Source organism: Trachurus japonicus, chromosome 10 (assembly GCF_045865225.1).
Source record: "Trachurus japonicus isolate A0001 chromosome 10, Traja_1.0".
Classification (NCBI taxonomy): domain Eukaryota; kingdom Metazoa; phylum Chordata; class Actinopteri; order Carangiformes; family Carangidae; genus Trachurus; species Trachurus japonicus.
This window is the reverse complement of record NC_140916.1, coordinates 1,606,162-1,622,391: the sequence shown is the minus strand read 5'-3', so window position 1 is coordinate 1,622,391 and position 16,230 is coordinate 1,606,162. Positions and strand designations below refer to the sequence as shown.

General features: G+C 38.8%; 1 protein-coding gene across 3 annotated transcripts in view; it reads right to left on the bottom strand.

Moving 5' to 3' along the window:
* Positions 1-16,230, bottom strand: part of canx (calnexin) — a 34,348-nt gene that overhangs the window by 2,912 nt on the left and 15,206 nt on the right. For 2 of the 3 annotated variants that reach the window (XM_085788962.1, XM_085788963.1), the window contains exons 5-14: positions 15,388-15,529; positions 15,107-15,188; positions 13,819-14,011; positions 12,536-12,725; positions 10,673-10,786; positions 10,134-10,290; positions 8,628-8,843; positions 5,015-5,134; positions 380-500; positions 186-289 (exon numbers count right to left, since the gene is read on the bottom strand). In XM_085788962.1, the coding sequence (XP_085645088.1) occupies positions 186-289; positions 380-500; positions 5,015-5,134; positions 8,628-8,843; positions 10,134-10,290; positions 10,673-10,786; positions 12,536-12,725; positions 13,819-14,011; positions 15,107-15,188; positions 15,388-15,529 (1,439 nt within the window). The remainder of the gene's footprint in view (positions 1-185; positions 290-379; positions 501-5,014; positions 5,135-8,627; positions 8,844-10,133; positions 10,291-10,672; positions 10,787-12,535; positions 12,726-13,818; positions 14,012-15,106; positions 15,189-15,387; positions 15,530-16,230) is intronic. The other variant, XM_085788964.1, reaches the window with a different exon arrangement.

Here is a 16,230-nt window from a genome sequence, read left to right as displayed (position 1 = left end):
GACTTTTAACGCTTTTTAATGACCCGCGGAAACCCTGGTATCGTATCGTAGTAGAATAAGTAAAAGGAGAAACAGTAGAAAAAGAAGCAGCAGTAGAAGTAAAAGTAGAGTAATACAGTAAAAGTAGAGCGACGGCCCTGTGACTAAATGTAAAAGCTGTGAACCGCTGGTCTTCGTCTCCTCACCTCGTCTGTGGGCTCCTTCTCTTCATCCTTCTCTGCCTCCTCTTCCTCCTCTTCCTCTTTTTCTGCAGGACTTTCGTCTTCATCGTTCTTCTCCTCTGCTGCAGCTGCAGAACAAGAAGAACAAGAAGAAGCTTTATGTTGTTGTTGTTGTTGCGACAGAAGGAGAAACGTCGTTCACTCTTCTTCACACCGACCTGGTTTGCTCTTCTCCTCAGCCGCCGCCTCCTCTTCCTCCTCCTCCTCCTCTTCCTCCTTCACGTCGGGCTGGGGCTCGTCCGTCTTCTTGTACTCCGCTGGCGACGCTTCGCTCTTCTTCTGCAGGACGGGAAACAGTAGAAAAAATAAAAGAAAGAGAAAACGGGTCAGTTTGAGATTAAACAGGAAGCTGAAACGACCTCAACACGACGTTCACAACACGAGAGCACGACTGGAACAAAAAACCTGACGAGTACAAAATAAATTGACTCCTCCTGTCTGACCTTTGACCTCCCTGAGCCGCTACGCTACAGACCGACCACAGAGACACAGCACAGACACAAGGGCCGTCTTCGAAACCGCATACTACCACACTGCCTACTACATACTGCGTTAGTATGCACTGCAGGGGTGGGCGATATGGTGATATTAGATCGTGAAGGATTAGAGCGTGTAGACGATCTGCCAAAGTGCAGAGATCGTAGGATCGTCTGGGGCTCATTCTATAAATTGCAGTTCTATGCTGCAAAGCGTAAACAAAGGACATTTGCAGAGTTTGCTAAAAGAGATAACAACAGTTACTTTAGTTTGTATTTTTATTTGACCCTTTTCAATCAGCTATTTAGTGTTTTGATACACTTAAAATCCTGTTAAAATGACTGTGTTGAATAAAACAAACAGTAATGTCTTCATTAATATTTTACTTTCATGTTTATTGAAAGCTACCTTTTCTGTTGCAAGAGTGCACTTTACCAGAGTGTTGTTGTTTACCTTTTACTATGTTTACGTTGTTTGCACATGTTGGCAAAACTGCAACTATTTAGATTAAAATCTGTTCAGAAAGGTTCTTTGGCCTAAATTGTCTGATTTTCTTTTTTCGATTTAAGATCATGATGAAATCGAAATCGTGACTTCATTAAAAAAAAATCGTGATATGATATTTTTGCCATATCGCCCACCCCTAATGTACTGTATACTGCATACTGAATGTGGGATTCAGTATGCAACTTCAGCAGACCGACACCGTTCACACCGCAGTATGCAGTATATGAGTTTTTACAGCTTTAGTGCTGTTATTATGTAACTTTAAAGGGACAACGAGGAGTTTCTATTTGGTTATAAAAAAAGTCTCATATTAATGTGGATGAATCTCCGCTACCCACACTTGTTAATGGGCCCATTTTCGATAAATATATTGTTTTGTCTCTATCGTTATTTTGTTATTATTAGTGGTGGCGGAAATGCTGGTTGAGCCGACCAGCGTTTCTTTACTTTCGGTTTCGTGCGCCGCCGAATCGCCGTTTATGGTCGGAACTACGACGGTATGTGATCGTCTTCGAACCTCTGACTTTAATTATTGATGAATGAAAACATGAGTCTGTCTTGCGCCGGTCAAAGAATTTCACGGTGCACGCGGAGGCTCATAAATGTAGTGTGAAAACGCTTCGCTGTTCCAAAACTCCTCGTTGTCCCTTTAAGTTTTAATATTTTTTTAATGCGAGAAAGTAACTGTTAAGATCCCAAATATACGGCCAGTTTATCCAAATGACGGCTGTTTAGAAGTTTGCTCCGATGTTTTTTGCAACGACTACGACATCACAGAGGCAGCAGCCGGTCTGCAGAGCTGCTCGGCCGGCCAACCTTCGTCGTCATCCCGGGGGGAGAAAACGATCGCTAATTAACTTACCCGCAGGTTTTTAGAGGTTTACCACCGGCTGGTTAAATTATTTTTAGGAGATAAATGTTGGTCTCATTGATGAAATCTAACAATTGTGGCAGTTGCATTAGTTTGTTTGTATGATACAGTACGCAATGTAGACTGGTCAGATGCATACTGGAGAGATGCATACATCCGAATCAGTATGACATCCGGGAATTTTTCGCATACTGTAGATTTTGCTTCTGTTTGCATAATGCATACTGCGTTTTGGCCAGATCAGTACGCACTAGCAGTATAGTATGCGGTTTCGAATACAGCCACGGACACAGCTACTCTAATGACAGCGGCATCACAGTCACCGTGGTGGTGGCGGTGGGCGAGGAGGAGGAGGAGGAGGCGTGGTGGCGTCCAGCTTCCTTAAAGTCTTCCTGTAAGCTGCTGAGACTCAACTGACCCTGAGCCGAGTCTGACGACTTCTGTGGACAGTCACACAACAGACGTCAGCACCGACAACACGCTGCATGATGGGTAATGAGTCGGTGGTCGTCACTCGTTTCTGTCTGGTTTAGTCATAAAACTCTGACGGTTTGAAAACTTAAAAAGGGATAGTTCAACATTTTGGCAAATTGGCCCATTGCTATAATCCCTATAGTCATAGCAGTAGGTTTGTTTCCTTTAATTGTCGGTGCAAGCTGTTTTTAGAACGGCGGAGCAGAGCCGTGAGCTGCTCAGAGCTACGCTACGGAGGCTCATGGGATTTCTTGGTTTCCCTCATCAAACTCATCAAATACACAATCCAACAACTCCACAACGCTCTGGTGGACAAGTTGTGACCTGCACATTCACCACGCTATGAGATAATAACACAACGTTACCAGACAGAGTTGTTTTAGAGGGAAATTCACGCAAAACTGCTGATGTGCGTTGCCTTCAGGGACAGTTCTTCAGCAAGCAGTCTCTGTATTTACCTCTAAAACAACTCTGTCTGGTAACGTTGTGTTATTATCTCATAGCGTGGTGAATGTGCAGGTCACAACTTGTCCACCAGAGCGTTGTGGAGTTGTTGGATTGTGTATTTGATGAGTTTGATGAGGGAAACCCAAGAAATCCCATGAGCCTTCGTAGCGTAGCTCTGAGCAGCTCACGGCTCTGCTCCGCCATTCTAAAAACAGCTTGCACCGACAACTAAAGGTAACGAACCTACTGCTATGATGACTATAGGGATTATGGCAATGGGCCAATTTGCCAAAATGTTGAACTATCACTTTAGAACAACAATGGCAAAATACTCTTGGGTCCCTCGGATGCTGCACCTTAAACTCGTCCGTTAAATTGCCATCGATCTGCATAATTGGACTGACACAACTCCCAGTCAACATTTAGTCATTTTAAGTTTGAATACAGCTTTCACATCTTCTTCTATGTCGTTGGTGTGTTTGTGCGGTGGTGCTGCAGCTGCACACGACCTGAGGGATTTCTGACCTGCACTTCCTCTCCTCGATGAGACGTTAAAAAAAACAAAAACAAACTGCACATACTGTACCACAGGAACAGCATGACGCAAAAATTTTAGTGGTTTTGAAACCGTGTTCTTGTTATGCCGATTATGTCCATTGTAAGGGCGTCACGATCACAGATTTTCTAGGTACGATTATTGTCAGAAATAATCACGGTGATACGATTATCATGATTATTATGCATCAATTAATCAATAGTAAAATCAAATATAGTCAAATATAATTACATTACTAATTATTTAAACAAAGTATCTATTAAAATATGACCAATTATTAAAGCGTTTGAAATATATAAGTCATTAATTGTCATCTATACCAAATGTTTAAGTTAATTTTAATCTTTTTTTATTATTATTACAAATGACACTGACTCTAGCATTTAAATCCCTACCAATTCATTTATGGACCAGTATCATCTGTGCATTTACCTTTCCTTTGGTGCACATCTGCCAATACGGTTCCGACATAAACTTTTTTTGGAAAGTCTCGGTATTTAGGAATCTTTACGATCAATTAATTGTGCCATTTAATACCGTGATTAATTGTGAAAACAAGTAATTGTGACGTCCCTGGTCCATTGTGAATATTTTATTCAACTAGATTCAACTAGTACTAGTGTAAAACGAATGGAAAATGACCAAAACCGAGTCGAGCTGAGCTGTAACTGTGTCGTGGAAAAGAACCAATAATATAATGCCTTAAAGCGATAGTTCACCCAAGATTGAAATTGCACTCATTATCTCCTCCCCCTCATGTGGACTACGGGCTGGGAGAAGTTTCAGAGTCCTCCGTGGCTTCTCTGAGTTACAGGGGGTCTCGGCATAGCAGTGCATGTCCATATAACGGTTGCAAATGGATACCAACTGTCTTCATAACAAAAAGACACACCAAAAAACATCCAAATACCTCCATGCTGCTCGTATGTAATGTCCGTCTTGGATTGAAGCCCCGAAATGCGAAATTGTCCCGAAAAAAATTAAATTAGTCCATTTTTCAAGCTTGTTTTGTAGCAGAAGCTTCTCGAAGCTCCTCTTCCTGGTTCGTCCAAATTTGACGAACTGGGAAGAGGAGCTTCCGCTACAAACAAGGTTGAAATATAGACTTATTTAATTTTTTTCGGGACAATTTTGCATTTCGGGGCTTCAATACAAGAGACGGACATTACATACGAGCAGCATGGAGGTATTTGGATGTTTTTTGGTGTGTCTTTTTGTTACGAAGACAGTTGGTATCCATTTGCAACCGTCATATGGACATGCACTGCTACGCCGAGACCCCCTGTAACTCAGAGAAGGGACGGAGGACTCTGAAACTTCTCCCAGCCCTTAGTCCACATGAGGGTGAGTAGATAATGAGTGCAATTTCAATTAATTTGGGTGAACTATCCCTTTAAATCGACAACCTGCTGCAGAGAGAGATTTGCAGTCTGTGTGTGTGTGCGTGCGTGTGTGTTTTACCTTGCCGGTGCAGCAGAAGACGATGATGAGGACGAGCGGTAAAGCCACGGTGAGGACGTAGACGACCCAGAGCCAGGGACGCTCCTCTGCAGCGTTCAGCATCTGAGTTGCCAGACCAGGCTGCAACAACAACAACAACACACAATTAATAAACATTAATAAACAAACAACAACAAGATCACAGTGAAACAAGATGAACACGACACCTCAACTACAGTGGACGTGAATGAAATCTGTCTGGATCGGAAACAGAAGAGCTCAAAGTATTTAAAGTTGTTTTTGTGAATGAGCAGCATGAACAATAAAGTTTTTGGTAACACTTTACAATAAGGGTCCCTTAATTAATGTTACTTAGTACATTATTAAGCATTAATATATAAACTAATGTGTTAATTAATGCTGATTAATGCATACATAATGATAACTCATTACATTATTCAACTTTTAAATGTTTTAACTAACTTTGAGTAGTAAACATTAATTAACTGCTTACTAAGAGGCTACATTAATTAATGTGTTTCCTAATCCTAAGTAATACATAATAATGATTGTTAATATATCTGTAAACAGTTAATTCATGCTTAATAATGTACTAACTAACCTTAATTAAGGGACCCTTATTGTAAAGTGTTACCAAGTTTTTCAATTACATCTTTGTTTAAAGTTGGAAATACTTGACAGCACAACAGTTTGTTTTCTTTTATTCAACAGTTTTTTAAGTTCAGATTCAAGTTTATCTGGAAATAAAAAATATTTTTTCAAAGATTCAAGATTCAAAAAAACTTTATTGTCCATCACATAGTGACAGAAAATTGCCCTCACTTAGGGCTCAAAACTTGAAAACCACACAAAAACATGAAAAAGTTGACTTTAACTCGACAACCTGTTGCTTGTTGGAGATTTTTTCTTATTCGACTTAAAAACCAGTGGAAGTTTTTTTTCTTTCTTTCAGGAAAAACAACCACGACCAGAATCTGAAGTCATAATAACAGCCGTCGTAATCAGAGTGTCCCTGAACGCAGCATCTGCCAAGTCTGGTTAAAGAGCAAACCTTCCCGGCTGCAGACACAAACGGTCCCCGGTGGGGTTTTTTACTCTTATTAACATCACAACATCTATTTCTGTCTCGCTCCGAGAGACGACCGCCGCCTCCAGAGGATTACATCATCATCATCATCATCACCAGCGGCGGCGGTGGTGGTGGCGACGGTCAGAAAAAACAAAAAACACGTCACGTTTCATGATGGAGAGAAACTCAGAAAGAGGAAGTTGAGTGAAAGTTACACGTTTCATTGATTTAGAAGAAGAAAAAAAAGAAAAAAGTCCCGTTGGTTTCGGCTTCTTCCTGCAACCGTTTCCTTTTTCATGACCAAACATGAAAAATATCGTATAAAAAACAAAACTTTCAGCGCTTTTAAACTTTGAACACATGTATTTATAATTCACACTTTGCCTCTTCTGTGTCATTTTAACGCTCTGCTGTATAAATAAAGTTATTATTCTAATGAATGTTCAATGTTTTAATGATAAAAATTGATAAAACCAAACACAGATTTGCACACTTTGTCACTTATGTTACTAGATTTCTTTGTGACGATGTGCCTCCGTTTCTGAATTACCACAGTCAGCTGTCGGCTACGCACAATGTCCTCCAAAAAATGCTTTTGTTAAAAATACACAGAAGTACTCAAGAGTTTTAGGGCCAGAAATGAGAGGAGAAATCTTTTTTTTCCCCCATTATACACTTAAAAAATAAAGTTGAAACACAAAGTTGAGAGAATACACTCCATTCCTGACTTGATGGACCAGAGAGGAAATTTTGACTTCACTAACTCTCTATGTTGTATTTCCACATTTTGACTTTATTCTTGAACTGCAAGAGGGGAAAAAAAATATCTTCCTCTCATCTTTTTTCCATGAGTGTCCCTAATACTCTTCTGTACAAAAGTGTTGTTACCTCTGTCCAAAAAAAATTGGATTTTGCAGCTGAGCATATTATGTTTTTGATGATATTTATACTTATTAAATGTTATTTATTGTGCAGGTTCAAACATTTAGCATTTATACTTCTCAATTTCACAGAAACGTTTCTCGATCCTCATGTTTCAATGTTTTGCACCAAAGACTAAAGCAGAACTGCAAGATGGAGACTGAAAACACGACGTCTTGTTGGTTTTATGGTCCCCCTACCCATGGAAGTGTTGTCAAAATGTCAATGTTTTATTTCGTTATAGTCGTCTTGTCATCATCTTGTTGTCTGCATTATTATGTCGTCTATATTACTATGTGTATTGTCACTGTGCTGTTTTTATGTTATGGGACTCCAGATGAAAATTAGCATTAAGTACTCAAGAGTTTTAGGGCCAAAAATAAGAGGAGAAATCTTTTTTTTTTCATTATACACTTAGAAAATAAAGTTGAAACACAACAATGTTGAGAGAATACATGTGTGATTGTCAGTCATTCCACTCCTAACTTGATGGACCAGAGAGGAAATTCTGACTTCACTAACTCTTGATGTATTTCCACTTTTTTCCTCAACATTTTGACTTTATTCTTGAACTGCAAGATGAAAAAATAAATTCCTCCTCTCATCTTTTTTCCATGAGTGTCCCTAATACTCTTCTGTACAAAAGTGTTGTTACCTCTGTCCAAAAAAAATTGGATTTTGCAGCTGAGCATATTATGTTTTTGATGATATTTATACTTATTAAATGTTATTTATTGTGCAGGTTCAAACAATTTTGCATTTATACTACTCGATTTCACAGAAACTTTTCTTCCGAGCCAAAAAGAATAGGAAGTCGATCTCATGTTTCAATGTTTTGCACCAAAAACCAAAGCAGAATTGCAAGGTGGAGGTTGAAAACACGACGTGATGGTTGGTTTGTTTGGATTAAATCTCAGTCTGAGCTTTAAAGCAGAAGTAAGCGATCCGGTCGTTTTGGCTAATGCTGCGTTCCAGGCAGGCTTTTGAAACCGTAAATTACAGCTTCAAGTCACAACTTACGACTTTGTAGCGTTCCAGGCAACCCACTCGTGTTTCTCCGACCTGTTTTACCTGTGAAAGTCACTATAACGGCCACTCGTAACTTCTGACCCGTGAAGTCGTACCAGATCGAACTGGTACGACTTCACGGTCGGAAAAATACGAGTTTCCTTGAACGCACCATAACAGTCCTCGTCCCTACGTCGCCACATTCACGGCGTTCCTTGGCTGCACACACAGCCCTGCATGCCGTTCTCTCTCCTCATTGGATAAAAACTGTAGGATACGATAAATGTTTTCTCCTCGACTCAGAGCAGAGCAGAGTGACTGACAGACCCGTGTTTCGGTCCAAACACTCTATGTAAGTGATTGCTGTCGGAAGATATAACTATTTAAGACTTATATTAACACAAATATATCACTTACTTCTGCTTTAACTGTGAACTTGACAAATAAAAAAAAATCTTAAATTTTGGACTTAGTTTGATTTTCTCTCATTGATTATTCAGTTCAGTTTCTGCAGGACTCTGATTGAGTCCAACACCAAACCTGTGAACTCCTCACACTAGATTTGACTCGGACCTGAAATCTTCCCGTTTATACATGAATCTAAAGTGAACTCACGTCAGCGGCGCCCTCGGCCGCCTTCTTCAGCCCCCAGCCGTCGTTGGCCCAGCGCTCGGCCGTGTTGCGGTCGTTGGAGATGAAGAAGTTGTCGAAGAAGATGTCGTTGGTCATGGACCAGAGCTCCAGCCCCACGGCGCTGAACGGCGTCATCCTGAACGGGTGCAGGTCCTCGAAGTACGACGGGTTGGCGATCTTCCTCGGCTTCCACACGCCCTGAGGGACACGAGGACACGGAGCGGTGAGACGTTTGAGGAGCGTAGGAGAAACGAAACATAGACACAGATACTGACGTAGCTCAGTTGATCAAAGGTTTAATCTGATCGGATTTAAGATAATTGATCGGATCAAATCTAGAAAATGGGTCGTTTCAAAACTAAAAACGGATTCTGAGGTCCGATCAGATCATAAATCTGGATCGAACCCTCAGTTTGTGTTCAGGAAAACGTGGAAAACATCTGGATTATTCTGATCGCAGCAGTTTGGTGGATTCAGGAACAAAATGTGACTTAAATTAAATTAAAATTGGTCAAATAAACAATATTTATAATGTAGGATATATATATTTATTGTTATTGATTTATATTTTGCACCATCACAGTGATAGGTAAATAAAATTTACTTTTGATTATTCCACCCAACTACTGGATAATTTAATGAAATATGAAGTTTGTAAATATTTTTCCATGTGTTTCAAATTCAATGTATTCGACTAATGTACTGTATATTTGCTTTCTTTTTATTATTATTATTATTTATTTAAACAGCCAGACTAGATAAGATCGGGTCTGGCTGTTGAAAAGACACAGAAAAAACAAAAACAGCAAAGAAAACAACACATTTAACTTTTACTTCAGTATCGTATCTATCTATCGTATCTATCGCATCTATCGTATCTATCTATCTATCTATCGCTCTGGATAGAGACCACTCCCAAAATGACAAGTTTCTCCGGTTTTACTATTTATAGGTATGTGTTTGAGTAAAATTAAATTAAAACATTTTTGTTTTATTCTATCAACTACCAACAACATTTCTCCCAAAATTGAAATAAAAATATTGTCATTTAGAGCTTTTATTGGCTGAAAATGACTAAACTAGTCTAAATAACAAAAAATATCAAGTCTTTTCAGACCTTGAATAATAATAATAATAATAATGCAAAGAAAACATGTTCATATTTATTCCTAAACAACACAGCAAGAATATTTTAACTCAGGAAGAGTTTATAAATCAGTTTTTGTGGGATAATGTCGATGTTTAATCCCAGCAGTGGTTTTTATTTATAATCTTCCTATAAAACCAGATGTGGTCATCAGTGTCTCATTAAGTAGAATGAGTTGCGTTTGTGTTGGTATTTAAAAAAGAAAAGAAAAGAATGACCGTCATACATGTAGAGATGCTTTTAAGGAACATTTGTGAAAGTGATCTCTTATTTTTTTTACAGAGCCGTATCTATCTATCTATCTATCTATCTATCTATCTATCCATCCATCTGAACCTCACCTGGTAGTTGGGGTTGTCGATCATCGGGGGCTTCCACTTGCCCTTGTAGCTGGGGTTGTCGATCATGGGGCGTTTCCAGGGGCCGCAGCCGGGCGCCGTCTCGCAGGCCGGGTTGGGGATCTGAGGAGCCTCCCACTCGCCGTCCATGTCCTCGTCCCTTAAGGAATAACGACACGAGACACGAGACACAGTCAGAGACGAGTTATCAATACAATACAAACCAAACTTTATTGTCCTTGCAGGGAAATTTGTCATGGACAGTCATGTGCCACAAGTAACTGCATTACGTAAGTACACAAAACAGATAAAAAACATTACATTTGACATTCCTCGCACAGTTCTCACATACGTACATACAATTCTCCCATCCACGCAGATAAATATAAATATGGTAGATAAAAAGTACTGATGAGAAACTATTAAAAACTCAAAAAAGTGCAGGAGTGTCTGGAGCATTAGAAAGATTTTTAAAAAACCAGGACAGAGTCTAATCTTGAATCTGTGTGTGTGTGTGTGTGTGTGTGTGTGTGATGTCGTACCAGTCCTCGGGTTTGACGGCGTCGGGGTCTCCGATGTACTCGGGCTCGTCGTCCAACCAACCGTCTGGTTTCACGGCGTCTTCATCAGCGATCTGAGCGGGAGCGTCCTCGTCCCTAAAACCACCAGATATAAAAAAACATCGATCAGAAATAAAAACACACTTTTAATAAATGAGTTAATTTCCCTCATTCTCACCGAGACAACCGGATCATTAATTTCTCTAGAGATCGAGATGTAATGACATTATTAATAGGAGATCTCAAGATAACAAATTATATTATATGGGGACAAATGATTGAAGGAGGCGAACAGGAAAATATTGATCAGTCTTGATCTTCAATCAAGGGCTTTTTTATGCTGACAGACCAATTCTGAAAAGCTGCTCATTATGAACCATTTGTAAATATCAAATATATCATCTTTGGCAGAGTAATCCTCCATTTACTTATTTGTTTTTTATTATTGGCCATATTTGCTTATTTTTCTGTTTCATATTTTTATTGATGTGTATACAAGAGTAACAAAGGCACTTTGGTGTCGGCTTTAAACATGTTTGCATACACCCTTAGATTTTAGATTTGCACATTTTTAAGAACAAAAATTACAAAAAACGAAACCAAATAGATAATAGGCCTGCAGCTCGAGTTTTAACCAGAACAAAGAGATCAGATCACATCACCCCAGTTCTTAAGACCTTACATTGGCTCCCAGTCAGCTACAGAATAGATTTTAAAGTTCTGCTACTGGTTTACAAATCACTGAATGGTTTAGGTCCAGAATACATGAAAGACATGTTAGTAGAGTATAAACCCAGTAGAGCTCTGAGATCTACTGACTCAGGTCAAATAGTGGAGCTCAGAGTTCAGACCAGACATGGTGAAGCAGCATTTAGCTGTTATGCTGCTCACAAGTGGAACAAACTACCAGCAGAACTGAAATCAGCCCCAACTGTCAGCACTTTTAAATCCAGGTTAAAAACATTTCTCTTTTCACATGCTTATAGCTGAGAACTTAAAACTTTATCTATTTTCTTTTATTTTACTTTTATTTGCTCTTGCTTTTAACTCTGTTTTTAGTGTTTTGTTTGTTTTTATTCTGTCTTATGCTTCTTTTTTTAATGTTTTGTCTTTATGTAAAGCACATTGAGTTGCCTTGGTATGAAATGCGCTATATAAATAAAGATACCTTGCCTTGCCTTACAATGAAAAAAGGATTTAGACATAGTCTGTATAGAATGATTAAACTAAAATCCATGAACGGCTGCCATTTATTGTAGAATTTGTTCAAGTTTCCCCTTCTTGAATATCTAATTTTATCTAAACCTAACCCTACTTTTAAAAAGGATTTTTGCTTATTTTATTTACTTTTTTTTTTATATCCATCATTTATTTGGGATCTAGACGTCGTAGTTGATTATAAAGAAATATAATAGGTATATTGCATGTGCTGCTCTTGTATGTTTCTATGTGCTGTCTTTGCATGATTGTACTGATGCCTACCTGCTCTACCCTTTCCCTATTGATTCTTTTTAATCATTGTGTTGTAATATATTGTTGTTGTTGTTGTTTTTTTAGGATGCCCATTGTCATCTGGCCGGGGACTACAGCAGGATATTAGCCATGCTGGCTAAAGCTGCCCTTTTTACTGTATTTAATGCAGTTGATTAATTGGGACTGTACACGTACAATAAAACAATAAAGTAAAGTAAAGTAAATGCACACATGTATACGTTAGTCATGCTGCACTACCGTCTTTAACTTTTAATTAAATTTCTTATTTAGTTATAAGGAGAACAGATTGGTTTTGTTAAGATTTTAATAGTTAAAACCACTTTTGCCCGTTGCGAGCTCGTCTGTACTGACCAGTCCTCGGGCTTGGCGGCGTCGGGGTCCTGGATCTTGGCCCTCTCGTCCCAGTCCTCGGGCTTCTGGTCGTCGGGGTCTTCGATCTCGGCGGCGGGGTTGACGGGGGGGGTCATGTCCTTCAGCAGGCTGCCGCTGTTCACCACCGTCTGGTCCACCAGCACCTCGAAGGTGTTGTCGGGGTTCACCACTGGGGGGCGACACCGAGCAGTTAACACACCCCGTTGTTCAACACTTTTTTTTTACACATTTTTCTTGTTCTTATGAAACAGAATACACAACTTTAACACATTTTAAAATTTGTTTTATGTAATTTCTTTTACACACAAGCTCAACCGAGACCAAGACCAAGACAGTTGATGTTAACTGCTGAAGTTTCAATCGCTTTCACGCTGTTCGTCAAAAAAACAGAAAACCTCATGTTGTAAACCGTTTTAAAGGCTGAAACTAATTTATTTCCTGTATTTTGTTTCATTGCTTTTGAAAAACAGTTGATTGAGCTCATGCAGATACATCAATCACAGCTGATTCAACATCTATATATAAACATTACATCTAAGAAAAAAAGAAAGATAGAAAGACGAGGAAAAGGAAAACAGATTTTCATTTTTTCTGTTATTTCTTCTGTTTGTAAATTGCATTTTCACACATCTGAATGACCAGCAGCTGTGATGCAGATTTTTAATTCTTTACATGCTTTACTGCAAAAATTTTAATTTTTTCTCCTTTTTTTTTTTTTTTTTTTTTTAAGTGTTCATTCTGCAAAGCTGCTCTGAGATGGAAATTAGCTTTAGAGCTAAATCTGGCATATTTACATATTATGTATGTGTTCATGAATATGCAGAGTCCCGTTACAAATAAACAAATAAATTAAATGAAAATGGTCATTCACTTTTTGTCGTGTTTGCAAAGAAGAAACAAAATACTTGCATTTACTGAACCCAACAAAAGCGAAATGTAGAGAGGTTCAAAGGAAACTACGGCACAAAAGTCGATTTATGATCAATACAATAATGTGACTCATGTTAAGTGAAGCAGTTTGTGTTGTTCCATCAGTTATTGTTATTATTGTTTAGTTGCACTGTGTGATTTTGAGCAAAAAGGAACTGTTTTGAGAACTGTATGACGTGCGTTGACAGTTTTGAAAAAGTGTTTCAAGCATCGACAAACGCGTCATAGCGATCGTAAAAACAGTTAAGTGTGTGTCTCTGTCTTATCTGGTGTGTAAACAGGTGTGTGTGTGTGTGTGTGTGTGTGTGTGTGTGTGTGTGTGTGTGTCTTACCCAGTGTGTAGAGGTGTGTCTTCTTGTCGGTGTAGTACGTCCTCAGGTCGGCGTCCGGCTTCTTGGCGTGTTTCTCTTCGTACTCGCCGGTTTTGGGGTTTTTGTGTCTGAAGATGAAGTGCAGTTTGTAATCTTCTCCACACTTGTCGGGTCCGAACATGATGGTGTACGGAGTTTTGTCCACAAACTGGTCCTGCACATACACACACACACACACACACACACACACACACACATATGAGCTCAGTTATATCAAAGCTGTAATGATTAACTCTTTGACTGCCAAGGACGAGTTATCTCATTTTATCATCAAAAGTCATTTATCAGTGTTGATTTTATTGTTTTTTTATTGCTAAATGTAACAGAGCCTATTGTTCTGGTTCACCTCTTTACTTGTTCTTTTAAATAATAATTAACTAGTTTTAGTCTTTTACCTTTGATGTATGGGCTTTACGCACAGCTCCACTACTTCCTGAAATAAGCCAGCTCGTTTATTTCCCGTCTTACATTATTGGACCAACTGATTAATCCAGGTGTGTCTGACCTAATTGGTCCAATAATGTGAACGAGCTGGCTTATTTCAGGAAGTAGTGGAGCTGTGCATAAAGCCCATTGATTTATATTTATTTATATGTATTTTTGCATTTCTACTTGTAGGTGTTTTATTAGTCTATTGAGTGTTTATAGCTTAATTTTATATTTAGGTCTGCAATTCTTTAGAATAGATCTGTTTATTTTTCGTTGCCATGAATGACATGTGAATGCTGCTGCAACAATCATAATTTCCTGTGAAGGATTATTAAAGTATCTATCTATCTATCTATCTATCTATCTATCTATCTATCTATCTATCTATCTATCTATCTATCTATCTATCTATCTATCCATCCATCCATCTATCCATCCCTGAAAATGACGGCCAACACAAAAACCTCTTTTTCTTAAGATTTTGGTGCCAAAATGTCTATTTGGGCTGAACTAACTTTTATTAAACAGCCAATTACTGATGACTGGAACAAGATAGAAACACACTGTTTTTTTAAATGGAAAGTAGAGACTGTCTTCTTTCATTTGATGGGTTGAATGCGTAAACAATAACAGTACATAATATATGGTGGGTCTAAAAGGATCAGTCACAAAGCTGGCAGTGAAAGAGTTAAACACCGAGGAGAAAATCCAGAGCTGTGGATGATGATGTGCAGGTGGAAAACAGACAGGTAGGTGTGTGTGTGTGTGTGTGTGTATCTGTGTGTATCAGTGTGTGTGTGTGTAGCAGCCTCAGACTGACCAGGTCCAGATCGGGAGTCTGAGTCAGCAGTTTGACGTAGGCGCCGCCGCAGTCGATACCGGACTGGAAGTTCACCTCGTACCTAGACACAAACAAACAAACAAACAAACAAACACACATTTAAAAAACATAATCAGCAACATCTGGACACAGATGAGCAAACATTGTGTTGTGTTGTGTTGTGTTGTGTTGTGTTGTGTTGTGTTGTGTTGTGTTGTGTTGTGTTGTGTTGTGTTGTGTTGTGTTGTGTTGTGTTGTGTTGTGTTGTGTTGTGTTCTTACTGGACGATGAGCGGCTGCGTGTCGAAGATGAACGGCCGCAGCAGCTGCGCGGAGATGGCGTGATGTTTGGCTCTGGACTTCAGGACCAGACCTTTGTCTCCGGGCAGTTTACTCTCCTTCATCTCCTCCACGGCCCATTTACCTGTCGTCAATAGCAACAACATCAGCATCATCATCATCATCATCAGTGTTTATCCTCAGTACTAGGGCTAGGACGATATGCTTTTCTCCCGATTCGATTCTTCTACGATTTTTTGGATGGCGATTCGATTTAAATTGCGATTCTACGATATTGCTGATTCTCCCGATTTTTAGTCTTTAGCATTTTTAACATTTATCTGCACACAAATACTGTACAGGGTTCCTACACATTTGAAATTTCAAACATCCTTACTTTTTCCAGACCCTAATTTCAAGATTTCTCGGTAAAAAAATTCAAATAATTTGTGACATTTGAGTAAATGGATGCGTATCATGTAAATAAATCATGCAATTCATCATTTGTTTTCATTATTCTGAATTTGTATGCCATTATGTCACCAAATTATTATTTTTTTTTAATTTCCAGGAGATTGTAGCTAGGTACAACAGCAAATTTATTAGCCCAAATAAAGTCAGATAAGACCAAACCCAGATAAGTATTAAAATAAAATACATTTCCATACAATAGTTTCCATTTTCCATACTTTTCCAGACTTGGAAATGTATAAAATCAAACTCCATACTTTTCCATACTTTCCATACTTGCGTAGGAACCCTGACTGTAGGAGCCTATAAATTAACATACTCCATTATAAAGTGAACTTAAACCCTTTTCAAAACCTGTACTCTCTGTATGTAAAA